The following is a 25,673-nucleotide window of genomic DNA, read 5'->3' as shown; positions in this document are numbered from 1 at the left end:
CTCAGGTAGTGGGGTGGGGTGGAGTAGGGAGCGCAAAGAAAGGAAAACTTTGCTGTGGGAGACAAATGGAGGGTGTTATACCCACAGTACTGTTCTGAGGCCTCCAGCTCAGCCCTCTTCCCCACCCTCCTCCTTATTCTCCAGAAGCAATTCCCCCACACGAACATACCCCTGGTAACACTCACGTGACAGGGTTGAAGGGCCGTTTGCTGCGGTCAGACTGTGACTGTTCTATGTTGATTGACTGGTTCAAGGCCTCCAGCTGGAGAGAAAGATCCAAGCGCGTGACCAGGTGGAAAACTGGGACTTTCCCCATCCCAACGCCTTTTCCCCAGGCTCTGCATGTGCCAGCTGTTTGCCCAGGCCCTCCTATGAACCCGTACAACTAACTTCCAACGTCTAACTTCAGTGTGATTATTGTCCAAGCACAAGTGCCTCCCTTGGCAGGGGGTAGGTTGAAAGTGAAAGGAGACAGGATTTTCTCAAAGCGCCCATATTCCTCTGCAGGCAGTGGAGAGCAACAGGCAGCCCTGAAGACACCCAGGCAGTGATCGAGTCCATCTACATCCAGTCCTGGGATACAGGACCGGGTCCTTCTCCAACCTATATCAAACCTGGTGCTCAGAAAATGCCATGTTTCCCTTGCTCCCCTCTCTACTCCTCTTCTGCAGCTATGAATCGGCTGAAGAGAGGGGCTGGAGCTCTCTGCGCAGCTCAGGCCGAATGGCCTCTTCCAGGTACTGTCCTAGATGCAGATACACCCAGGCACAAGCCCAGCCATGCCTCATTCCCTAAGCAGCACTTTTTGTTGCCTGCACCTCTTGGTTGCAAAGACGGTGGCTTTGCTCACTCCCATCTTGTCTCATGCCTGCAGGCAGAGCCAGAAGACAGGCTTCAGCCAGGCAGCAGTGAAGTGGTGTGAAGACAACCATGGGGCCCTGGGACAGTACAGGCCCTCATCTGCTGACCCAGGCATGATTACCACCTAACTGTGAGCCTCACGAAAAGCACAGGCAAGAGATATGCCTTGGCCTGACCTTCACCACTCTCCTGTGCATACCCCTGCAACTTAGTGTGTGAAAGACATGTGGTGTTGCCTGATCCCAGCCATCTGTCATGCACCCCGTCTCCCTGCTGCAATCTTAGCTCCTGCTTGCCTTCACTCCATGCAGCTTCAGGTAGAAGCACTCTAAGGGTTTCAGGCCCTCGGGAGTCTTCACATACTTGGGATCTCCAAGCATGCCAATGTAGACTGTGACCTGGAAATGATTCTTCTTCTGGCACACAAAGGCGTCGTCACCCACTGAGAAGTTGAACCCCTTGTCGGCATCTACACGGTACGTGAGCATAGGGCTGTGGAAAAGGCAGCAGGCGTTAGACCAAAGCCCTGTGCACAACACTAGAGGCTTATGTTGGGGGTGGGGAGGATGAGCCACACTCCCAGAAGCAGCTGCAGCCCCCGTCTGAGCAAGGGGTCCATACGGCATGGTACGTGGCCATGTGCCAGGATGCAGATGCATATGAATCACGCCACCTCCATTACCAGGAGGTGGGAAGGGTGGGGGGCGGGGGGGGGACAGATCACTTCCACGTCCAGCCACACATGAACAGCAACTGTGGCACAAACAGTCCCACCTCACCACAGACGGTGAAGGCCACCTCCACTCACACACACAGCCACAAAACTTCCCTGAGACACAGCAAGCACACAGGAGGAGAACGAGGTTGCATTGAGGCAAAAGGGGCAGCGTCGTTTAGCCCGCTCTGCAGAGCACCAGCGTGTGCTGCACAGGTCACGCAAGCAGTCCACTCTGGGCTACACCGATGCTGCTTTAAAGTGCCTGCCTGGCTGAGTGGCACAGGGAGGCACTGCCTGACGTGAACACAACACCTTGTCTAAGCCCTCGCAACAAAGCCATCTTGCTGTGCAGAGACGAGAATTCAGAGAAGTCCCTTATTCGCTTGAAATTGCAAGCATTGCTTTAGGAGGGTTTTCAACTGCAAAGAAACACAGTTCCTGTGATGAGGATTCGATGAGGATGCTGAGGCAAATACCCCTCTACTATAAAAGTGGCTACGGGACCCTCGGCAACCATGAGTCACAACAGGCTATCATCTCTTTTCTGAGATGCTGCTTCTAAAAAGTGCAGATCCTTAGCCTTGACTCAACACACGCTGGAGATAACAGAGCTCCACACGCTGCACTGGTCAGCGCCAGCTTGCCCAAGGCCAGGATCAGACGCCTGTTGAGCTGATTGCTGGTAGAAGCAGCTCAGGCCAACCAAGGGGGACTCCCACATCTCTGCTTGCTTCATCTGTCACATTCCCTAAGTCACCTACACTGGCCCTGCTACCAGGCGGTACTTGTCTGTGTGGTGGATTCCTGGGGAAATCAGAACCACCTGCTCTGGCTGCTGTTAATAGCTTCCAGCTCCCACCTTGCCATGTCTAAAGGAGGAGGGGGACCCTGGCTGCACAGAAGAAACACATACCAGCTGGGGAGGTTTAATCTACATCTCCTTAATGGGTTGGTTACCATGGGAACAACGGAAATATGTGGCCTTTGCAGCAAGTCCCCTTTCTCCCGCCAACCAAAAATTCAGGCTCAGGGCTGGTGGGCCCCTGGCACACGCTGCCTGCCTGACACATGGGGGTGAGGGAGATGCCTCTCATCCACGCTGCCCATCAAGAATTTGTAGCAGAACACCCAAATCCCACCTTTTTTGCCATTCCTTTACTTAAAGAAACATGCATGAGGTAAAAGGGAGGCATGTGAGGCAGCCTTGCCTCTTATACCAGGCTTAAAGGTTATTGAGTGCTCTTCCACAGAAACAAACTACCCCCAACTTCCTCTGCCAGTTCTTAACAGAGCTAACCAGAGAGATGGATGGATAATGCCCAGTGAGTGCAGCAATGGAAGGGGAAGGCAAACAGACTGACAGCTATGGATGAGACTGACATCATCAGACTAGCAAGCCCAGTGGTATCTAGGGAGCAGAAGATATGGAAAGGTCACTCTCTCTCGCATACCCCCCCACACACTGTGTCCCTGGGCTGACTGCCTCCTTTCTTCTGGGATGAAATGCCATTCTCACCCCCCCACGCACACCCACCCACCCACCCACTCAAACAATCAGACTGGAGCAGGATGAGAGAAGCAGGTACGAGGAATTTCTCAAGAGCTAGATGTGCTCCAGGAGAAGTGCTTCACCACGGTCACCTAGTGCCAAGAGCAGTCCTGCAGTGTGCTGACACACGGGAGACAAAGATCATCTGCCCAAGATATTATGCCCAGAACCTGGTGGATCGGTCTCACTGGGGCATCCATGCTGCATGGACAGCACCCAGACTAGAGTGCAAGGAGCTGAGGTCAAGACAGATAAAGCCTGGCTCAAGGTCATACTGAGAGCCCAGTTTTATTGGATCCCAGCCCTGAACTCTAACACGGCACCGCAAAGCTCTGGGACCCACAGGTCTTCTCACAAGGCCAGCTACAGCCTACTTCATCCAGCGCTGACACAGGGCTGGTTCCTCCCCATCTATGTCACTGCTCCCATAGAGCTAGCATGACCGGCTGCCAGTCACATCACCTCACACCATGTCCCTGGGAATGGTCCCTCTGGGACTCCCCAGGAAGGAAGGGGTTAACATTGGATGAAATCTGTGGGGTATTTCCAGGCAGCCGTGAATAATGCCTGGGCGGCTCTGTGAGTAACCACTTATTTTTTGCACCCGAGGGACCCTGGGCTGCCTGTGATGTGCCCCGAACACAAACCAGATGGTGGAAGCAGAGCGCTACCTTAGCCCAGAAGTATGAGAGGAATTCCTCTCTGCTCTTGCCTTCCTCACAGCTTCAGCCCCAAATTCTCCGGCTGGTTCTTCTCACCGGGGAACCGTAACCGAGGCTGGCCTGACCAGCCCCAGCTCTGTGTGGGGCAGAGCCATTTCTCAGTGAGCAGCAGAAATCCCAGGAGACAGCCTGTCCCTGTACCTCCTCCTGCTCCATCGTTTGGTCCTTCTCACCCTGCTCTCCGGTTCCTTGCTCCTTCATGCAGTTCAAGCTGACAACCTCCCTCAGGTTTGTGTCTCCAGATGCACTGCCCTCACCACGAACACAGATGCCTGTTCCCTCTCCCCACTCACTGCGCAAACGCAGCAGCCTCTTCCCAATCCGTGTGGTCACAGCACCCCCAGCAGATGCGAGTGCCCTTCCTGACTCCTTTCACTAGCATTCATGCTCCTGAGATGCCACAGGTTCTGAGTACCTGGGATCCCTGATCATTAACCACTCACCCCACTGTTTTTTAAATAAAGAATGTAGAGGAGAGGGAAGGACTGACCAAACGAGCGATGCTTCCAAAACATGCTCTGGTTAACATCCACTCAAACTGATGGCTGCTAAACACATGCTGAGAGAGAGCAGACACTCAGGTTTCCCTTCCTCTGTCTTCCAGAAATGCCTCATCCCTCCAGACTACTGTTCTCAGAGGTCCCCTTCCCCTGAGTTCCTGAAGGACAGAGCTTTACAGTTGGCTGTGACTCATGGCAGCCCCCAAAGCGGGATCCCTGCCCATCCAGGGTGGGTAGGGAAATTCCCCAGGGTAGATCTGAGGCAAGAACCAGACCCCCAGATATAAAAGAGGAGAGGGAACTACACAGCCCTTTGCCTTCAGCCTGCCACCTCCAGCTGAGCCAAATAACTGCTCTCAGAGATTGCACCCCACTCCAAACTGTTGGCAGGCTGGGATACCCACTGGATCATTTATTCTGGTGCTTGCTTACTCTCACATTCTAAGTCTCACTTGGAAGCAACAAAGCCACTTGTCCGCTGCTATGCTGTGTGGGGACATCACTGCCTCCAGCATCATAAGGACTCAGGTGACGCTTCTAAAAACATCCTCTGCTTCATCTCAACCCAATCCTTTAGAATCACTGCCACCCAGCCTCTCCTCCCTGCCCCAGATACTAGTCTTCAGGCAGGCAGGCTGGGGAGCGTGTCCCTCTTGAGAGATTTTCTCTGGGTGGGTGGTTGCTGCAAATGTAGCACTAATAGAAGGGGCGGCAGGTGACACCAGATCAGAACTGGTTACTGGGAACAGGAATGATGCTAGCTGTTGACTGGCCTCTGCTGACCAGTCAATGGTTTGGCAGCAGCCAGAGCAATGCCGGCTTCTTCCAGCGAGAGTGCAAGGGTCAGAGGGCAAACTGTCAGGAACAAAAGGTCTGGGGTCAGATGGATTATTTTAGCCAAAAGGCCTCTACTGACAAAAGCAGATTAACACAGGACTCAGAAGGCCAGGATCAGAGGAGGAGAGATTTCTCCTACTGCCAAGTGAGAGTGAAAGGTTGCAAACTCCCCACTGGCAGTGTCTAGCATCAAGACTTAGAGGAGCCAGGAGATTGCAGGGAGAATCAAACACCCTCACCCTCCACATTAAGGTGCGGAGCAAAGGAAAAGACACTGCATGGAGAAACATCTCTGTGACAAAAAAGGTATTTGCATTTATGGCTGAGAACCAGGATTGTCAGAAGGATCCTCACATGCCATCAATTGCTTCCTCTTGGAAGAAAGATCTCCCCCATGTTTCTCTCATTTCCCTCCTTCCTTCCAGATTCCCCAATATCTCATCCATTCCTATGACATAACGCCTGGAGATCCCCTAATTCGGGGGCCATTCACTAATTTTATTCAGTCTCCACTTTGTTTCTCTTCCAGGATACAAATGCCAGAATGGAGAATAGGAACCTACTGTTGAGCAGCACCAGTGTGCTACCTCACCCAGTCTGTGTTAGACTGACACAACCACACCAGCTTGTCCAAGACTCAGCACCCGTCCATGGTCCCTTCAGATGCCTGAGACACACCCATGAGAGATCAAGACCTCAGTGATCAATCACCAAGGGATTTGCCAAGCCTGCTCTGCCTCCGGGAGCCAGCTGGCCAAAGGGATTTGCCCAAGACACTCTGTGCCATCCAAACTGAAAGCCCTGCCAGAAGGATTGGACCATATTACACTGGACTCTATCTCTTTGCTGAGATCCAGGTTCTGCAGTAAGGACAGGTTTGGTGCTGTATCTAAGAACATTTATTACAATCAAGGAGTGCAAGCATGAAAGGTCAGGTTCAGCCTGAAGGCCTGAGCTGTGGCTGGCTTCAGAGTAGGAGACATAGGAAGTACCAGTTTGCTTGATGGGAAGGGGACTACGCTAGCCCAGTTCCCTGGGTAAGAGCACAGAGGCTCTAGCCTCAGCACGGAAATGTTTCTGTTCAGCTCTGCACTACCCCTCACCAGCTGCCTTACCTCAAACTGTAAACAAATGGAGAGAGGGAGGAAGGACCCTGCTGGGATTTATCAGAGCATGCTGTCAGAGAGATGAATTACTCCTGTTCCCAGGAGTAAATTAGTGAACTGCCTTGTTCCAAGCCTCTTCAGCACCGTTGCTGGAAACCAGCTAACCCTTTTGAAGGTTCAGTGAGTCTGAAACCACAAAAGTAGTGCAAAAGGCTAGGAAGAAATATATTATCAATAAAACTAATCCAGAGACTTTGGTCTCTTTAAACCAACAGATTCCTCAGCCCACATAAGCAAAGCCTGAGACCTAAGCCCACCAAGCCAAGACAAAGATTTCCAGGAACCTCGATTCAAATTCATACAATAACCCTTCCTCCCTTTCCTCCATTTTGGGGAAGCCTGGTCATGCACAGTAGGTGACACCTCTTCTGTTTTGTGCAGGAGAATCAGAGACTGCAGCCCCTTCAGTGATGCCACGGCAGCCTCAGTGAGGCACACTGACCTGGTTATGACAGGAGCATCGTTCATTTAAGTGAAAGAGAGAAGTTCTGCTTCTCGTGCTACAAGAGTGAGAGCAGTGAGGCTGTGTGGGACAGCAGGTCTGAGTGACAGATTAGATCTGTGCTATGCTCAGATTATCCGATAGCTCTGAGGCAGGGCTAGGAGGACTTGCTCATCCTGCCCAGAGGCAGATGACCCAACTCGTAGGTGAGACAGGAGTACGCCAGACTCTGTATTAGAGATGGGCAGTGTGGTTTTCTAGGGAGAGTGCTCATAGCAGCTGTGAGCACTGGACTGAACTGGACCAGACCCCAGCTCTGCATCAGAACATTTGTAAAGGGTTCTGACAATAAAAGGGAGAATTATTACTGACTGTTGGGGAGCTAGCTCTCCGTCTTCCTGATAGCCCTGTGTCAGCACTCAGTGGGAGATGGGAGAACTAAAGCCTTCTCTTTGTGCATGCCATTCTTCAGATACATCCCTCCTTAATCTAGCTTGTTTCGAGGAAGATTGTGTCAAAACTAAACACTTTTAGGTCACAAGCATGTGGGCCCTGTTCCCCTCTGCTCCTGTCCTGGCAGAGAGGGCTGTTGCATGGGGTGCATGGGTGTGTAGCTAAGGCAGCAATGATCAGCATTTAGCCATGACTTTCCAGACTACCATCTTCACTGAGAGCAGCGCAAGCGGAAACCGGTGCAAGAAAAGGTTTCCTCAAATCCCAACACCAGCCAACACTAATTAGAGCATATTTAGTTCTTTAGAAGGCCTCTTTGCAAGAAACTGGAAACAAAAGCCAGAGTTTAAGGAAGAGATGGCCTCACCTTCCTAACAGCCTCAGCTGGCATCCACATATGTGGAAGGACAAGCCACTGGAAGGGGAAGGCAAATGGCTGCCAGTAGATCCACAGGTGCTGCTGGTGAACCTGTCCAGCTACACCCACAGGATTCAGCTCTTCACATATTCTGACTGCAAAATGTACCTTATGACAAGGAGGACGATGTGAGCTCTGTACAGTATACATGTACTGCTCATTCTTAGCCAAAGAGTTTGGGACCACATAACCTTTATCTGTTCCCAGGGGATATCGCTTCACGGTTTGTTCCGAGTACCCTCTTCTATTGCTGAGCAGATCAGACAGCCAGTGGGCAAAGTGAATGTACATGCTAAGTCCTGTCAGAAGTCTGACAAGAGCCCAGCAACTTGAGTTTCCCCCAAAAAAGCAGCATAATGAGACAAGGTGGTACCACTGTTTGACACAGACAGATTCCTGGATCCCAAAGAAACTCTACCACCCAGGTAGAGCATCTCCCTGCAAGATGTTCGCAGCAGAAAGATCATATCCATCTATATGTCAAATCTGGAAAAATCTTCTCAGCTGATGGATCTCCAAACATGACAGACTTTGAGACACTTTTGTCCTGCTCTTGGCAGAAAGAGAGAGACTGCTAAGGGACCCAATTTGGGGTGTGCAAGAGAAGGAGCATGGGAAATCATTTAATTGTATTTTTTGCCCTGCAGGGGCACAGGCACCAGGGTGGAAAATACTGTATAAGTTCAAAAATATCTTAATAAAATACTGACAAAGTGATTACTCCACCAGTAATTTCTATTGGGCTACTCCACTAGCCCAATAGAAAGCGTCATGCCTAGATGCAGGAGCAGAATTGGGTCTCTCCTGTGCAGTAGTAACCACTGGACTGGCTTTCTCGAGGCAGAACAGGAGGCAGAGTGAGCACTACGATCCTGAAAAATTCCCCTTCAGGGAGGCTGTGAGCAGTTACACCTTTCCATGAAACACTGACTTTTGGTAGGAGGATACAGCCTTGAGGTTCATCCTAGGCACTCACTAGTTTCCAGCAGAAAACAGACTAGAAATGGCTGTTACTTGCTTTAAGATCTCAGAGGAACCTAAATTGCTGAAATACTTGTGGATCTCAAAGAGACACAGATGCCTACTCATTTGCCGAATATATCTGGAAAGCAAAAAGGAAGAAGAAGGAGTCTCATAGCTGCTAGTACATTAATTGATGGACCTAAAGAATGTCAGTATAGAAGAAACATGGGAAAGCAGACCTTTTGGAGTTTCTCACAGATTTGTTCTGGTGCACTGCTGTACTAGGAGAACGGTCTAAGTGATTTTTCCATTTAGAAAGAGATGTAGGTTCAGCTTGTACAGACTCTCCTAGAGCTACCTTACCGCTAACCCCCTGTAAAGGAAGAAGAATCCACCGAGGTAGTACATAAAAAAAATCGTCAATCAACCCTTGACTGTAACCCTTAATTCTACAACCACACCAAACTGCATGTGGATTCCTAAAAACTACATGAATTCCCTTCAAAGGAATTTATCCATTACACAACTGAATGATGACCTAAATGCTGGAAAAGCAAGTTTGCTCTGGCTTTCACACTAAATCCTAAAAGCAGGTATTAGCAAGTAAACATAGACAAGAACATGGCAGTGCAGGGCTAGGTTTGTGGCAGTTTGAAGCTATGGCTTGCAGTACTCCAGCAGCTTCTCTATGCCCAGCAAAAAATATTGCGCAGCCTACCAGCATTGCTTATTTTATACCTGGGTGCAAGATAACTCTCTGAAACAGGAACTGTAATATCTGGCAAATGATCTGTGACAAGCTGAAAGCTGCCAATGAGAAACTGGGCCAAGGAGCTGTGACATGTTTCAAATGAGAGACCATTTACCCAGGACATGTAAACAGCAAGATGGAAGAAAAAGGGGAAATCATGATGTCAGAGAAAAGCAAGGCCATGCAAAAGGTCTGCTCCTACCCTTACTACTAAGGGTAAACTTATGCTTCTGCCACATGGTGAAAGCACTGTTGAGACTGAAAGCAGAAGAGAGGCCACTTCAGGGGCTGAGAGACTGTGACCAAGCATTGCCTGAGTTTGAAAAGGGTTTTGCTTCTCTCTTGACCCCTCCACCTTTCAGAGCCCCTTTGACTTTGGGCAAAAATACTAATGCTCACAGCCAAAGGCAGCAATGACATGAAAAGAGAGAGTCTGGGAGGAGGGTGGTTAGCTGCAGCAAAAACTGAAGATGGCCTGAGAGAACAACTGCACTGACTGAAAGGACCTCCTAGCGACAGCACCGTCCAGTGTTTTCTGTACTCAAATGAGAGGGGCCCTAGTCCAAGCAGGCCATATGGTCCCGTAAGAGCTCTTCACATGCAGGAATTCTGAGAGGCACCTTGCCAGGTAGGAAAACTTCAGCGTCACAACTTCCCAATGATGGCCAGACCCTGGTTCAGACTCAAGTAACAGAGATGACGTGTCCAGACAGTGCTCCAGGAAGGGGGGAATGCAAACACTGCTCTATGCTGGAAAGCAGGAACAAGGAAACAGTGGCTCCAGTGTGTGTGCGCACTCAGGGAGAGATGGCCAGGTCCCCCCTTCCCACAAAAGCAAACTGATCATGGAGAACAGGCAGGACTACAAGACTGGACTTTGGAGCTACTCGGAAGTTCCCAGAAGTAGTCCTCGTATCAATACAACACGTGATGGGAAAATAGTTTGGCAAATGGAGCCCGTTGGGAAGGTGCCAAGCCATAATACCCTAAGGAAAAACCTCCAGGCCACAGAGAAAACACTGGAGTTTGAAGTAAAGTTCTGCAGAGGAGACACCCACTTCAGCAGACTACTAAATACCCTGAAAAGGAGGATTTAAGGTTACACGATGGGTTTAAAACTACTAGACGGAGAGAGACTCCCCTAAACTTCTACAAGGTGAAATACAGTCCAGATGTAGAAAGCAGTGGAGAAAACCATCAGTGGAAGAAGGAGGAGCAAGGTCTAACAGGGTAGCATGGAGCGTGTTGCTGTTCATGAAGGAAACAGTCTATTGTTCCAGGTAAGGACTGTAGAAATTGCACATTGTCATGTTATTCACTTCCCTTCTTCACCTTTCCCCTGCCAGGGACAGGTCAGTAAGGGTGTTGTCATTCCACCTGAAGGTGGAAGATGCTGAGACAGGGGACGACGCTCAGTATAACAGCTGCTCCTCGCTAACACAGCTGTAAGGAGCTGTTAAGCTCCTTTACGGCAATAGTCCAGTAAAACAGACAAAACTATGACCCAAAATTCCCCTCTCTTGCTGTGGTCAGGGAAACAGCTGCACACACAGCCTTTACAAATGACAGGATGTCACCAAAGTAAATGAATCCATCAGCCACTTCTCCTCCGCAGGGAACAACCTACAACACACCCCAGTCACCACCAGCTCTGACAGCAGACGCAGTCAAAGATGACGCAGGGACTACAGCTGGGCTGACCAGGAGATCCCTGAACAGAAGGCTTGGGCCTTGCAATGGCAGCTTCCCTACGTGTCACAGACCCTTCTCTGCCTCCATGACCGGCCAGGTGTCCTCAGCCCCTGAGAACACAATCTAGGCGAGTTACAATAATAACCTTGTGGTTTTGGTATGGCAAACAGAGCGCCCCCCTCCTCCGTGCCTCCCAGGAGGGCCCATGTCAGATACTGGCTGTGTAGAAACATGAGGAGGGGAAACAGGGGTGTTTACTCGGCAAGTGGTTCCTGGAACCCAGCCTGCTGCTTGCCAGCTCTCTGTCACCTCTGAGGAATGCAGGGAGGATTCAGAGCGGTTTCTTTCTGAGCACTCATCTTTCCCTACACGGGTTGCATCCGCTCACTGCCTCCACCCTCCCTCTGCCCCAGCCTTTCCTTCCAGCTCTCAGTCCAGTTCAGACCCTGCCAGCCCACCCTCCTGCCTCAGCCTTGCCCTTCGCTGCAGCTTCTCGCCACTCAGCCTTTTTCTCTGCTTTCCTGTCTGCCTCAGCCACCCCAGGCTTTCCTCTCCACCCACTATCCTTGCCTCTCTGCCATCTCCCTGACCCTCCCAGCTTTCACCCAGCACTCTTCCTCTCTCCCTCCTGCTTTCCTTCTCTCCTTTTTTCCTCTTCTACCCATCAGCCATTCCCACTCCTCATCAGGCTCCTTTCTAGACTGCTCTCAGGCTGTGCTGAAGTGGCTCTGGACTGCCCCTCACAGTCACCCATGCCATGCCTTGTCCAGTGAATCCTAATATTTATTTTAAAATCCAGGACTTTGGTAAGCCTGGGCAGGGAAAAAGGGTCCTGCTAGTCCAAACCATGCTCAGGCAAGGCTGCATTTGCCAGTACAAGACACCTATTAAGCATGGCAGATCAAGGTCTGAGTGGCATTTAGAAGAGCTTCCACCAAAGCTCCCAAATTGCCTTCCACTGTCTTGACCTGCACAGCCAACCCCATTTCTTAATCCTTCACCAGCCCTGCAGAAGTGCAGAGAAGTAACTTTCCCAAGGACAAAGGTAAAGGAGGGAGAGTATCTCCACCACAGTGTAGGCAAGCAAAGATCCTCAGGTGATAGAAGAGGACAAAGGGGAGCCCAAGATGACCCTTGCCCCATCCTGTGAGTGGTTCCCCCCAAACCTAGCCCCTGGCCACTGACGACAAGAAAAGGTGAATCTGACTTTCTCCAAAGGCGGATGAAGTGGATGAATTACTCACAGTTCTTTGTAGTTGGCATCATACAGAGTTGCCCACTTGTTTTGCTGATGGGGCTGCCACTTTATAGACTGGTAGTTGGGATCCAGGTAGGAGCCATTCAAGCTGTCATTATCCTGAATCAGGCCTGTGGCGAGGAGGAAATATGTACTTAAATCACTGTGATCACTTAAAAAATCACTAAAAATCCGACAAGGCATCTAGGTGAGCAAGAGCACGAGGAAGCTACTGGCAGTGCCCACGTGGCCAGCCTGAAGCCTGCCTCCTGACTGCCAGGGCACCACTGTGAGCACTAGATCTAGGCCAGGAGAAGCACAACACCCTGCTCTCCTTCTGGGGCCCAGCTGGGGTAAGCATCGCTGGCTGGCACTCTGTGGCGCCCATATGCCCTCCTCCCAGGCACCCTGGCCCAGCAGTGCATCCGGACTGGCCACAGCGGTTTGCATGCTGGGGGTATTAAGAGGGAAGAGGGGGGCAAAAAACACATACCTGGTGAAAGCGCCCCCGGCTGGTGCCAGGGAGGCGTTTGGACTCTGTCAGGGTTGAGTGGCACGGACCCCATACCTGGCTCCTGCTTTATCAGCCCGTTGAGCATCTGTGCATTGAGGGTGTTGGGGGGTGACTCGGAGTGTTTCCTCTTCTTGGCAGGGTGCATTGGGAGGCTGCAGAGACCAACAGGAAAGCAAAGGCTGAGCTAGTGGAAGAAGGGGGAAGGGTGCAGGAGTAGAGGGGGAAATGGTAACATGCCCACAGCAAGTGACCAGGAAAAATCTGGGATCTCACATAAAAAAACAAAACTTTTATTTAGGGTGCCACCGGCTCTTTCTTGAGCACCAACTTCTCCCACCAGCCTCTCCCCACCTACCCTGTGAGTGCCAAGCACTGTGCCATTTATGCCAGCATACTGAGCCACATCTTTGCTTTCCTGCTGTCTGTCCCCACCATTCAACTCCAAGCTATGCACTGCTATCCCCGCCCCACACTCTGAGTCACCCCCACCTTGATACCTCCCAAGCTTGTTCCCACAGAAATAGGGCACGCTCCCTAACCAGCAATTAAAACCAGTAATTTTGCTCACATGTTCTGCAAGCCTCAAGCTCCCATCGCCCCTCATTCCCACTTCCCCAAATCATGCAAATAACTCTGAAAGGACCCAGTGCTCTAAGGCCTTACTCTGCTCCATGTTGCTGGAGTAGCTGGTGCAGCATCTGCGACTGCTGGGCATGGTGGAGGTCGCCTGGTGACATGCCCTGCCCAATGCCATATGGTGGCATCAGTGGCTCAGCCTTCATGTACATGTCCCGCTGTAGGCCAGGGTAATGAGGGTTGAGCTGCTGCTGGTGAGGGTGAGGTGGAGGTGGGGGAGGACCCTGGAGGTGAGGAGGTGGAGGAGGTGGAGGTGGGTGCTCCAGACGGGAAGGGGGAGTCATGTGGCACATATTCTCAGGGGTCATGGTCCGAAGAAGGTGAGGATCTTGAAAGAGAGAAAGAAAGAATGATGGATCTGTTAGACCAGCAGGTAGGGCAATGCTCTGCGTGTCCTAAGCCCATGTCCAGCACAGACATAGCCTCTGCTCCAAATCTACCACTGGAAATTTCTTTCAAGCACTCCTCTCTCCCCAGAACTGTCCCAGTCTTGGTTAGCTTCATGAACTCATACCTCCCTGCCTCTTCTGGCTAGCTTCAGCAAGGCTGTGCCCCTTCAGCCACCTTGTCTCCCTTGCAGTGGCCACCTTGCCCTGAGCTGACTTCTCCTCTCAGGTTCTTCAACAGCCCCAGCATCTCATAGGGACCTCCAGGAATTCCCAGCAAGAAAACTAACTATGGTTCCTTTATCACATCATCAGCATCACAGGACTTCACCACACACCATTCATCAGCAAAAGGGCTAAGGGAGCCAGGAGAGAACACCCCAGTCAGGCTCCCAAAGCACAGAATCACAGAATGGTTGAGGTCGGGAGGGACCTTTGAAGATCATCTAGTCCAACCCCCCTGCTCAAGCTGGGTCACTTACACATCATTGCCCACAATTGTGACAGACAGCTTTTGAATATCTCCAAGGATGGAGACTCCACAACCTCTCTGGGCAACCTGTTCCAGTGCTCTGTCACCCTCACAGGAAAGAAGTTCTTCCTCATGGTCAGATGGAACTTCCTGTGGTTCAGTTTGTGCCTGTTGCCTCTCATCCTGTCACTGCCTCTCGTCCACTGAAAAGAGTCTGGCCCCAACCTCTCTACACCCGCCCTTCAGATACTTATACACATCGATAAGATCCCCCCTCAGTCTTCTCTTCTCCAGGCTGAAGAGTCCCAGCTCTCTCAGCCTTTCCTCATAAGAGAGATGCTCCAGTCCCCTAATCATCTTTGTAGCCCTTCGCTGCACTTGCTCCAGTAGTGCCACATCCCTCTTGCACTGGGGAGCCCAGCACTGGACCCAGCACTCCAGATGCGGTCTCACCAGCGCTGATTAGAGGGGGAGGATTACTTCCCTCAACCTGCTGGCAATGTTCTGCCTAATGCAGCCCAGGATACCATTGGCCTTCTGGGCTGCAAGGGCACATTGCTGCCTCATGGTCAACTTGGTGTCCACCAGCACTCCCAGGTCCTTCTCCGCAGAGCTGCTTTCCAGCAGGTCAGCCCCCAGCCTGTACTGGTGCATGGGGTTATTCCTCCCCAGGTGCAGGACCCTGCACTTGCCTTTGTTGAACTTCATGAGGTTTCTCTCTGCCCACCTCTCCAGCCTGTCAAAGTTCCTCTGAATGGCAGCACAGCCCTCTGGTGTATCAGCCACTCCTCCCAGTTTTGTATTATCAGCACACTTGCTGAGGGTGCACTCTGTCCCTTCATCCAGGTCATTGATGAAGAAGTTGAACAAACAGCTCAAAGTCATGGATTTGGTTAGGCCCATCATGAGCAGGAATGGGGGCTACCTGGCCAAGTCATCAGTAGATAACATTGGTGGTAGGTAACTCCCCCCACCCCTTTATGGTAGATGTCTTGGCAAGTACAATAACTCCATGGCTTAAGATCACTAATGAGGCCCTGCTAATATCTTGGGACATCAGTATGTGTCTATATCAAACCACTGTTTTGTCTAGCAGTCTAATAGTTGTTTGACTATTCTGTGCCCTTCCTCTTCTCATTCTGCATCCATCATTTGAAGAGGTGTTAATGGAGACTGGAGGACCATTAATCCATGATTTCCTATGTAAACTGTGCAGTAGATTGGCTATCATCAACTTCATACACAGTCTGTCCAGGCAAGCATGTATCCAGGTGGCATCTATAGAGCACAGACTTAGCAGGGCCCTGGCTGGTCAGCTGATAAAGGGATGCTCTAAGAAACCAGGGGTCTGTTACTGTACGCCGTCCGAGACTGTGCTGGGAAAATGCAGAGCTAGAGAGAAAGCACCGGAACTTTGCCTAGTTTTACTGATTCTAGGCATGGCCCAGGGAAGTTGATCTGTTCAAGGAGACCAGCTGAGCATCTAACTGCCAGGCTTCGCTGAATGCCAGGATGTACTACTGTGAATATTCAGTCTCATGCCCTAGGCAACAACCCAGGTCCTGACTTTCTTGAAGTCCTCCTGGCCACTATACCAATACATATATGCAAACAGAATTCCTCTGCAAAGGGCTAACATGACACAAGCCCCTGAGGATGCAAGAAGTGGGCAGCAGAATGCAGACCAGTGAGTGAGGGTTTGAGAACGCAACCAGCAGCCTATCTGCTCAGTGCCTACCCACTACTTGTAGCTCACAGGAGATACTGCCAGAAATGATGTGGGAGAATCTGTTTTTGTATCTCAGCTGCTATGCCCATAGCCCCAGCCTGCTCTGTGCCTATAGCTAAGCCCCACTAGCCCTGATGACGCAGACCACTGACACAGACAAAAACAGGCTGCCCAGAAGCCAGGGGTGCCTAGAGGGACTCTCCACTTCATGATGCTAGAGCGCCTCACAGCTGTGGGACACAACATCCTGCCAGGAAACAAGACTCCCACCCACCAAAAAAGCCTTCAGAAGCTAAGGGCAGAATTCACCTCACCCAGCACTGGCCAGCTGAAAGCTTGGTGTCTTATCCCAGTGAGTTGCCTAATCTCCTCTACAGGCCTTGCAGAGAGATGGACATCTCCACAGGGTAACCGGCCCTATCCTAAGACAGGTGGAAGAGGTCCCTCCCTGCAGTGACTATGAAGGAGGCCCCAGAAAACACCTTTGGTGTCAACACTTCACTGCTGGAGAGTGTTGTTAGGTGAGGTGAATCCTCCTCTCAGTGTCTCATGCAAGCTCACACAGGGAGCCTAGGACAGAGCAAGGCTTTGAACCTACCAGGCCCTACTCTTTTGCCACAGCATTTACATATCTTGCAATCGCTAACCTTCATGACTAATGATGGACTCTCCAGAAGCTTCTCTCTCATATCCATTACTCCACTTAACCTCAACTATGTCTACACTCAGCTTGTGTCTAAAGCACCAAAGTTTGTTACTGTATTAGAGTATCATTGTGCAAGGACACTCACTGTGTTTTTCTCCAATGAGAGTAGAGACAGGCATGGAAACAACTAGAGAAAAGAAGGGATGACCGAATGATCTGAATATCTCCAGCTCATTGGCATTATCAGTGAGCATTTCTGCAGCGGCACTTACTTGTTTTTTAACTTAAAACAGAAGATGACTTTGATCTCTACATTTAAATAAACAAAAAGGGACATTCAAATGTTATCCTACCTTCCTCTTCCTCTATGTGTAATTGGATACTGAAATGATGCCATAATTAGGGTTGATTTGACTACATCACCATGAAAATACATACTTGGTATGCGGAGGTGCATGCAAATCACTTTCTGCAGCTCTGTTTAAGACTCCAGCTAGCCATAAGCCCAACGCACAGCAATACCAGCGTTCAGCAAAGGGCTTTGGTTATAACCAAAACATTTCTGGAGGCTAGAAGCAATTCTATCTGGAAGTTCTGTATAAAGCTGAACAGCTCATCCCACTGGTTAATCACTTGCTTGCATTGTTTTGTACACTGTCCTTAGCGGTTTCTTGTTCTAGCTCAGAAAAAGCCAAAGTGGCTGATGAACACTGCCAATAGACAATCAGTGCTCACTGAATATCAGTACAAACAATTCATCTGGCTTCATGAAAAAAATTATACATGTATTCATGACGTGAATCATCTCATGTTACAGCAGGAGTCTAAGATAGTGGAAAGGAATTTCTCTCCATTGAGTAGAAAGGGGCCTGCAGAACTAATTCGAACTTCTGCAGTGAAATTTCAGATGTGTAAAGCTAGGCAAGATGGTGGAATCTCACCCACCATGCCTAGAGAATGTCTAGAAACTAGTGACTTGGCCAAAGGAAATAATATTTACAAACAATCTTCCTAAAGGAAAGCACACACCTTGGTAAGAAAGCTGACATGCTGGCAAGACTTGAAAAAGCTCTGTGCTCATCTCAGCTGGAGCAGGAAGGAATTTCTGGGTCTCTTTGAGGCCAAATGTGTTTGTATGACGCTGTCAATGGAACTGATGGACTGGTCACACTGATGACTGCAACTGTGAAGTTTTTGTCAAGTGTCATCAGAACTCAGCCATGATGACAATATTAGGTATCTGCTCCAAATTTTCCAGAAATCGTCAGCTTTGGCATCATTCAGTAGCTCATTTTTATCTTTTGATGCACCCTAAAATGGAAGGGGCTTTTGCCATATGTAAGTGAAAAGCAAAGACCTGACTCTGACTAATTGCAATAATCTTCTACACTAGCTTCACTATCCCCACTGCAGGTCAAAACAAACAATGTAAAGAGGAGTAACATTATTCACCCAGGATATGGTTTTTCATTTTGGGTAAAATCAAACTCTTCCACTATCAGATACTGCAGGTGAAGAAACGAGGTGAAAAAATACAGGAAAACTAAAAGAATGCTAACTTTAGTGCAAGACACATATGAGAAATCACCTGACAAAAACTATAAGAGGATCTATACAGGAAAATATGTGCATGGAGAAATCTTAATACTGAACATCTTACATCTGAGGAAAAAAAAATCCAGAACAGTGGTTGCAGAAGATGTCATTCTGAGAAAAATATGACCTGAAAGCATCTGCAAATTTTTTCCATGGAAATCAAATAGAAAAAAAGTACGTGAACACCTTGGATGTAGATGAGTGGGAATTCAAGGCATTAACAGGTAACTCTTGGAGAAGCAGGTAATATCTAAACCCTAGTGTGGATGTTCTAACACCTTCCAGCATGAAAGTCCTTCCCTTCAATCCTAGCATTAAAATTGAAGATCTCTATTCCACTCCAAAATCTTTATTTGCAAAAGAGATAGATAGCATAGTCCTTTAAACAGTGGATAAATGATAACATAAAATAACAGGAAAAGAACAGCTAAATTCAGGTTATCCTCCTGATAATTCTCTGGAATCCAGTCCACCAAATCTGTGCTGAGAGAGCACACTCATACAGGTTTAATCAAAACTTGGTAGAAAGACAGGTGCTGAAACAGCTCATGTCCAGCTGACAGCACATCACCTAAGATGTTGGAACTGAGAAGCAAGACCCAGTTAGTCAGAAAATACGGAACTGAGCTACTGGATTCAAAATAAGAGCTTTTCACTAAGTTTCCGGAACTGTGGGAAATGAGCAGCCTGTTCCCCAAGCCCTCAACACAAACCAACTTTCTCTTCATAATCCTGTAAAGCGGGACTCCACTGACCTTTTCTACAATAGGACAAAGCTCATCTGTTTTCACAGCCTTTGCCTAATGGATGGAGAAGGCGTGTCTGCATTAGCCTGCAAGTTCAGGTGTCTCTGCAGAAATTCAGGCACTGGCTCCTGGGGTACTTGGCCCTGGAATATGAGGAAGCAAAGGGGTTGGGAAGGGACAGCGACTCTGCAGGTGTTACAAACGCAAGGCAAAGCTTCTTTGCACCCCCACTATGAGGGAGGAGGAAGAGGATGTGGACAGCAGGGACATCTTGCTGGACAAACAAGGTCAGCTGAATTCCCAACTCCACTGCACCGAAGCTGGTCTGAAGATTCAGTCACAGAATCACAGAATGGTTGAGGTTGGAAGGGACCTCTGGAGATCATCTAGTCCAACCCCCCTGCTCAAGCTGGGTCACTTACAGCACATTGCACAGGATCATGTCCAGGGGGGTTTTGAATACCTCCAGAGAAGGAGACTCCACAACCTCTCTGGACAACCTGTTCCAGTGCTCTGTCACCCTCACAGTGAAGAAGTTTTCTCCCATGTTCAGATGGAACTGCCCGTGTTGCAGTTGGTGCCCGTTGCCTCGCGTCGTGTTGCTGGGCACCACTGAAAAGAGTCTGGCTCCATCCTCTTGACACCCTCCCTTAAGACACCTGTACACATTGATAAGATCTCCTCTCAGCCTTCTCTTCTCCAAGCTAAACAGGCCCAGCTCTCTCAGCCTTTCCTCATAAGAGAGATGCTCCAGTCCCCTAATCATCTTTGTAGCCCTTCGCTGGACTTGCTCCAGTAGTGCCACATCCCTCTTGTACTGGGGAGCCCAGAACTGGATGCAGTACTCCAGATGTGGCCTCAGCAGGGCTGAGTAGAGGGGGAGAATCACCTCCCTCGACCTGCTGGCCACACTCTTCCTGATGCACCCCAGCATACCATTGGCCTTCTTGGCCACAAGGGCACATTGCTGCCTCATGCTTAACTTGGTGTCCACCAGCACTCCCAGGTCCTTCTCCGCAGAGCTGCTTTCCAGCAGGTCAGCCCCCAGCCTGTACTGCTGCATGGGGTTATTCCTCCCCAGGTGCAGGACCCTGCACTTGCCTTTGTTGAACTTCAGGAGGTTCCTCTCCACCCACCTCTCCAGCCTCTCCAGGTCTCTCTGAATGGCAGCACAGCCCTCTGGGGTATCAGCCACTCCTCCCAGTTTTGTATCGTCAGCAAACTTGCTGAGGGTGCACTCTGTGCCTTCATCCAGGTCATTGATGAAGAAGTTGAACAAGACTGGACCCAGTGCTGACCCCTGGGGGACACTGCTAGCTCCAGGCCTCCAACTAGACAGGCCTGAGCTTCCAGTAGAGTCCAGTAAGGGACTCTGCTGTGACACTGCTACTCAGGACGACCAAGCAGAGTACGTGGACGGTGCCTGGTCCAGGGCTACTCAGAGAGGATGGAGCACTAGGGGAGGGCTTGACTTATGACAAAGAAGGAGCAGCTAGCACAACTTTTCCATTCACACCAAAATGTAGCATAGGATGAGATCAGCAAGGTCACTCCATATGTCCCCACCCACTCCTCCTATCTCACCACTGCTCACAAGACAAAATCCAGGCAAACTCCACCTTGCAACCAGTCAGTCTTCAGATGTTAAGAAAAATGAAGCCTGGATATCTGATGAAGCAAAGCACCAGCAAACTGCAAGAAGGAGAAAACGCATGAAGCCTGTTACAGACTGTCAGACCATTGGAAGGGATAGCAAGGAAGAAATCTGCATGTTCTTTACTAGAGTGCTTCCCTAAGCAGGTGCTACTAGCCAGCCTTGAACCAGAAACTGAGTTGGATGGACTTTGGTCATTCAGAACAACCAGTCAAGTCAGTGGTTGACTGATGAGGCCAAACCACTCAACTAGAAATAAGAAAACTCCTCTCATTCTGGGGTCTGGAAAAGTGTGTAAACAGAGCCCTTCTACGAAAGGCTACCTGAGTGGGGGACGGGGGGTGCTTCCACATAATCAGCCATTCGGCTCTCTTAAAAAGCTTTTTGCTACTCACTGAGATCCCTCGGTGCCTTCTTCTGACATGCATTGTATTGGGCTGTCCTGCCCATACTAACACACAGGGTTCCTGCTCCCAGGCCAGCCTGCCTTGCTGGAGTTGACAATCTAGCTGAGCACCAGCCCACACCGCTGCTGCCCCAGGGAAGAGGGGAGTTCTCTGCCCAAAGGAATAGCACTAGCCCACTGGAGCGGGATGGGGACTGGGAGCTGTCAGGGGCCAGTCCCTCCCCTGCAACACGCAGCAAGCAGAGATCTATGGTCTGAGCCTGGCAGACTGGGGCAGGAGAAGCCACATCAGGAGCTGCACGCAGGCTTCCTGGAAAGGGAGGGGTTGGTTTAGGGCAGCAGCAAGGGGGTACAGAGCTTGCTGGGAGTGAGAATTAACAGCCAGAACTAGATCAAATCACCTCCAGCTCTGCCTCATTTCTCTGAAAGACCAGAGAGCTGTGAACTAACCTATACAGCTACCTATCTTCCAAACAAGAAACTCCAAACCAGGGCTGAGGCTCCTATAAGCCACGCTGCAACTATTCGGGGAGAATGGGGAAAAAACCTCAGGAATTATGACTTCGGGAAAAAAGAAAGACCAGCCTTGCTTTAACGCAATGGCTGGGGCTGACAGGTGACAACCCTGGGATACAGCATCTCTCTGCTTTTCAGTCATGTTGTGATGGTACTGGGCATGACATGCCCCTTGCCCAGCTCTGTTCCTGACATCCTGCACAACGGGGCCCCTGCAGTCCTGACAAGTACTCAACTTCTATCAGCATAATCTTGGGCAAAGACTAGCACAGCTCAGCAACACAACTGGCCAAGCAGTCTCTGCACTGTTCATCCCAGCTGGTTGAGAAAGTTCCTAGTAATCTCCAAACAACCCTTTAAGGGCCCCAAGCCCTTACAGACAGACAGCTGCTTCAGGGCCAGAAGAGGACCCTCATGTTCTCCTGTGCGAAACACTGCAAGAAATGGTGCTTTAGAACGTCCTTAGTAAATGCCCTGTCCTTGCAGTAGGGCCAGATATGGCACTGGTAGCTTGTGTACAAGCTGGAACACCTTGTGCTGCTTTCAAGGGACAACCCATGCAGAAGTTTCAGAGAACATGCCCTTCCAGCAGGATACTAAGAGAGCAGATACTCCAAACATGATCTTCACTATCTCCATAGGGTATCATAAGCAAGTTCCACATGCTTCTAAGCCAGGGCAGGGAAAGAGGCTGGCTAACTGCTGATGCATTTGCCACATGCAGGACCCATTCTCTGTGTTCCCAGCAGTGCCAGACCCCGGGAAAAACCAGATCCAAGAATCTGATCCTTCTCTCATGAGGAACGAGCTCCTCTGTGGGTACTCTCCGGAGCCTCTTTCTCCTGTTCTCCCAAAGCAGCAGTGCTGCTGTTCTGCCAGTCTGTCAAAGCAGTTCTCCCCGTGGTGAACAACCCGGCCTCTTTGTTATATTTAAGGAAGGGCCAGGAGGAATTCCAGGGATTTTTTTGTAAGATAAACAGAACTCTTGACCTCTTCCATCGAAAAAAAGAGCAGGCACTGTTCCTGGTGGGGACTGGGCTGGAGCCTGGGGAAGAGGGTGCTGCTGGGGAGGGGGAGGGGAGATCAGGAGCAACCTTCCTTCCTCACCAAGGAGTTTCCTCCATCAAAGGATGGTGAAGGTCACAAATAACACCCGGTGGCTTCCCCTTCCCCATAAGGAGTCAGAAGGGCCTGGCAGTGACCCTGCCTGTGCCTGGGAGGGGTCCAGCTCTCCCTCCCCTTTGCAGGAGGGGCAGAAGACCCCCCAGGATCAGCTGGCCTCACTGAAGGGGAGGGAAGGGCTCAGAAGCAACTTACTGCTGAACGGCGAGTTCATTTCTGTCTCCCCGAGCTGGGCTTCATTTCGGACGTGCTTGCACTCCTAGCCTTTTCACTCACCCGAGGTGGAGGGCAGGACGGGGAGGCTTGCAGGCTCCACATCCCACCCTGCTTGGGGACAAGGCACACTCTGCCGATCGCTTACAGTGTAAATGGATTCACACCTTGCCTTCTCTCCTGTTCCCTCTCTTGCTTGCTCTCCCCCCTTGCAAAGACTAGCAGTAGAACAATAGGCGAAAGTCTAGGGATATTTACTAACTGATAATCTCCCCACGTATTGCAGCCGCCTGTTTTCTCCCGCCTGATAAAGATTTCAGAGCCAACCACTTTCACCGAACAAAGAGGGGGAGGACGTCGGGTTTTGTTTTTTGATTTCCCCCCCCCCCTCTCTTTTAAGCACTTACCATTCACCTGCTGAGGGGAGTAGGCTTCTGATCCAGAATCCGGGGGAGAGTCAGGTAAAGTGCTGCAGAGTGATTGAGAAAAAAAAGGGAAGGTCATTTTAAACCAGCTTCCAACACAACTGATAGGTCCAGTTTGATCAAAGCACCTTCCAGACTCCAAACAGAAACCTCAGCTGCACCCACAGCAGATCCCCGTCACCCCAAGTGCCTCCTGCTGACAAGGCAGGGACTGCTGTAGCCGTCACTCCGAACCTCTCCCCACAGGGCTTCTTTTGATCTGATCTGCAGGGACAGACATTTTGTTGACCTGCCAATAGGACTTCCCTCTTTGCTCAGTAGCTCATGACCAGTTAAAAGAAGCCAAACAGAAATGTATCTGTTCCCCAGAGAAAGACCACTTGCTTCACCATGAATAAATAGGACGCTCTGGGGAAGCCTGGCTCTGACCTTGGATCTGATGCATGGAAGTGAAGGCTGGAAAGCCTGTGAGCTGTTTCCTGCACTGTCTCACGATCTGTAAAACCTGAGCACCAGACCTGCCAGCGGTATCGCCCTGGCTTTACTCCAGCGTCACCAAGAGCAGAATTTGGCCAACAGCAAAATGAAACGAAATAAAAGTGGGAAATCTCAGTGGCCTTATACAGCACACCCCATAGCTCAAGGACAGCAGGATTGACAAATGACTTTCTACTTGTGCAGTGGCAGCACGGACACAGGGAAGGAAGCTGGTTAACTCCTACTTTTAGCTCCTACTTTATTCTTTTACCTTCAGCCAGACCAGACTCCAGGCAGTTGGATTCCTTAGCCTTTTCCAAAGTGTTTTTTTGTGAATTAATTTGAGCTTATTCTCCTTTTTGTTTTTTCCAGCCCCTCCACCCATGCACAACCCCCCTGCAGGGGAAGGCTGAAGACTCACAGATCTTCATGCCAGGGTAGATCTTCAGCCATCCCGGTGCACAAGTAAAGGACTTGCCTGCCTTAGACACCAGTTCTTCTCCAGCAACATGGAGACCAAATGCATTCAAAAAGCTGAGGCCCTGGTCATAATTAGACTAAGCCACGGCCACTGCAACTCAAAGTCACAGTAGAGGCAGGCAGGGAGATGGTGGCTTTGTGGGCTGGATGGCACAATTGCTGCCTACACTGTAGACAAAGGCTCACTTCACTGTAACATCGGCAATGTGCTCTGCCTCTGTGGAGATTATTTGGCAGGGGGTTATTCTGGCAGGGAGATATCTTGTCTGCCCATTCGTATCTGCTGCATCCCAGGTGACACACAGCCTCTGCAAATTCCACCAGGTTTCAGCAGCCCAGCACCCTGCCAAAGCCTGCTCTTTACAAGACAAACCTGGCTGTGCTTTCCTCCCCATCTCCTGACATCACATTCCTAGTCAAAGGTGGATTTTCAATGGGGATCCTTTTTCATTCCCTGTCTTACACCATCAGCTTTGTGGCAGCAAAATATTCCCAGACAAACCAGTGCTGCTTGGATGAAAACTGGCCAAAAAGCAAACTAAGCCCTTAGGGCTGTGGGGAGGAAACGTGCAGAACACCATACACAAGTCTCTCTGAAACCAGATCCTTCTGCTTCCAAGGGCACCCAGAACTATAACTGTAAACCATACCACCCACCAGGACTCCTGCACCAACAGAGTCAACTGCCTAGGAAATGGGTTCTCACCAACTAATTGGTACACAACAGGAGCTGCAGAGGGACAGGATGCGATAATCCTAATAAAGAACTCTCACCATTCTTCCCTCATGCTCCACCTTCATTTCCACACCCCCCTCATACTCTGAGTCTGGAGTATCCATCACCAGCCTTATTTCCAGACCTCTTGCCAAGCTGGCCGTGATTTCATATTCTTTATTTCCTACAAATTTATATGGATTTGAGTCTCAGCAAGCCAAGTTTTGGGCAATAACAGAAGGACCAGGGACTTAAGGGAAGCCTGGAAAAGGTCTCAGTGCAGAAAGATGGACAACACTGCACAGTTCACTCTGAGAGCTTAGGGAGGTCAGGAGGACATGTGTGCAGCCCAAGGACAGGGTTCGCTGGTATCCAGCACATAAGATTGTTTCTCCAGGAAAAGCCTAGGACAACAGAGAAGAGTTATTCTGGGATGCTGAAGAACTGCTGCTACCAAAAGTGACCCAGTTCATCTACACCTAAACCAAGTTCTCCATCTCCAACACCAAGGATATGCTAGGAACCCAGCTTCCATTACTTGCAATGGTCACCAGGTTCTGGAAAGGTCTGCTGAGGTAGTCATGTGCCAAGGCAATGATCCATCACACACAAAGCTGAACAAGCCATATCC

At 50.0% G+C, this 25,673-nt stretch overlaps 1 protein-coding gene across 7 annotated transcripts in view; it reads right to left on the bottom strand.

Annotated features, from left to right (window-relative positions):
- The window catches only part of MYRF (myelin regulatory factor), a 79,854-nt gene that overhangs the window by 16,895 nt on the left and 37,286 nt on the right, over positions 1 to 25,673 (bottom strand). For all 7 annotated transcript variants that reach the window (XM_067295793.1, XM_067295794.1, XM_067295796.1 and 4 more), the window contains exons 4-9: positions 23,353 to 23,414; positions 13,487 to 13,787; positions 12,803 to 12,975; positions 12,317 to 12,440; positions 1,158 to 1,353; positions 186 to 262 (exon numbers count right to left, since the gene is read on the bottom strand). In XM_067295793.1, the coding sequence (XP_067151894.1) occupies positions 186 to 262; positions 1,158 to 1,353; positions 12,317 to 12,440; positions 12,803 to 12,975; positions 13,487 to 13,787; positions 23,353 to 23,414 (933 nt within the window). The remainder of the gene's footprint in view (positions 1 to 185; positions 263 to 1,157; positions 1,354 to 12,316; positions 12,441 to 12,802; positions 12,976 to 13,486; positions 13,788 to 23,352; positions 23,415 to 25,673) is intronic.

This window comes from Apteryx mantelli, chromosome 4 (genome assembly GCF_036417845.1).
Source record: "Apteryx mantelli isolate bAptMan1 chromosome 4, bAptMan1.hap1, whole genome shotgun sequence".
NCBI classification, from domain to species: domain Eukaryota; kingdom Metazoa; phylum Chordata; class Aves; order Apterygiformes; family Apterygidae; genus Apteryx; species Apteryx mantelli.
This window is presented reverse-complemented; position numbering and strand designations above follow the sequence as displayed.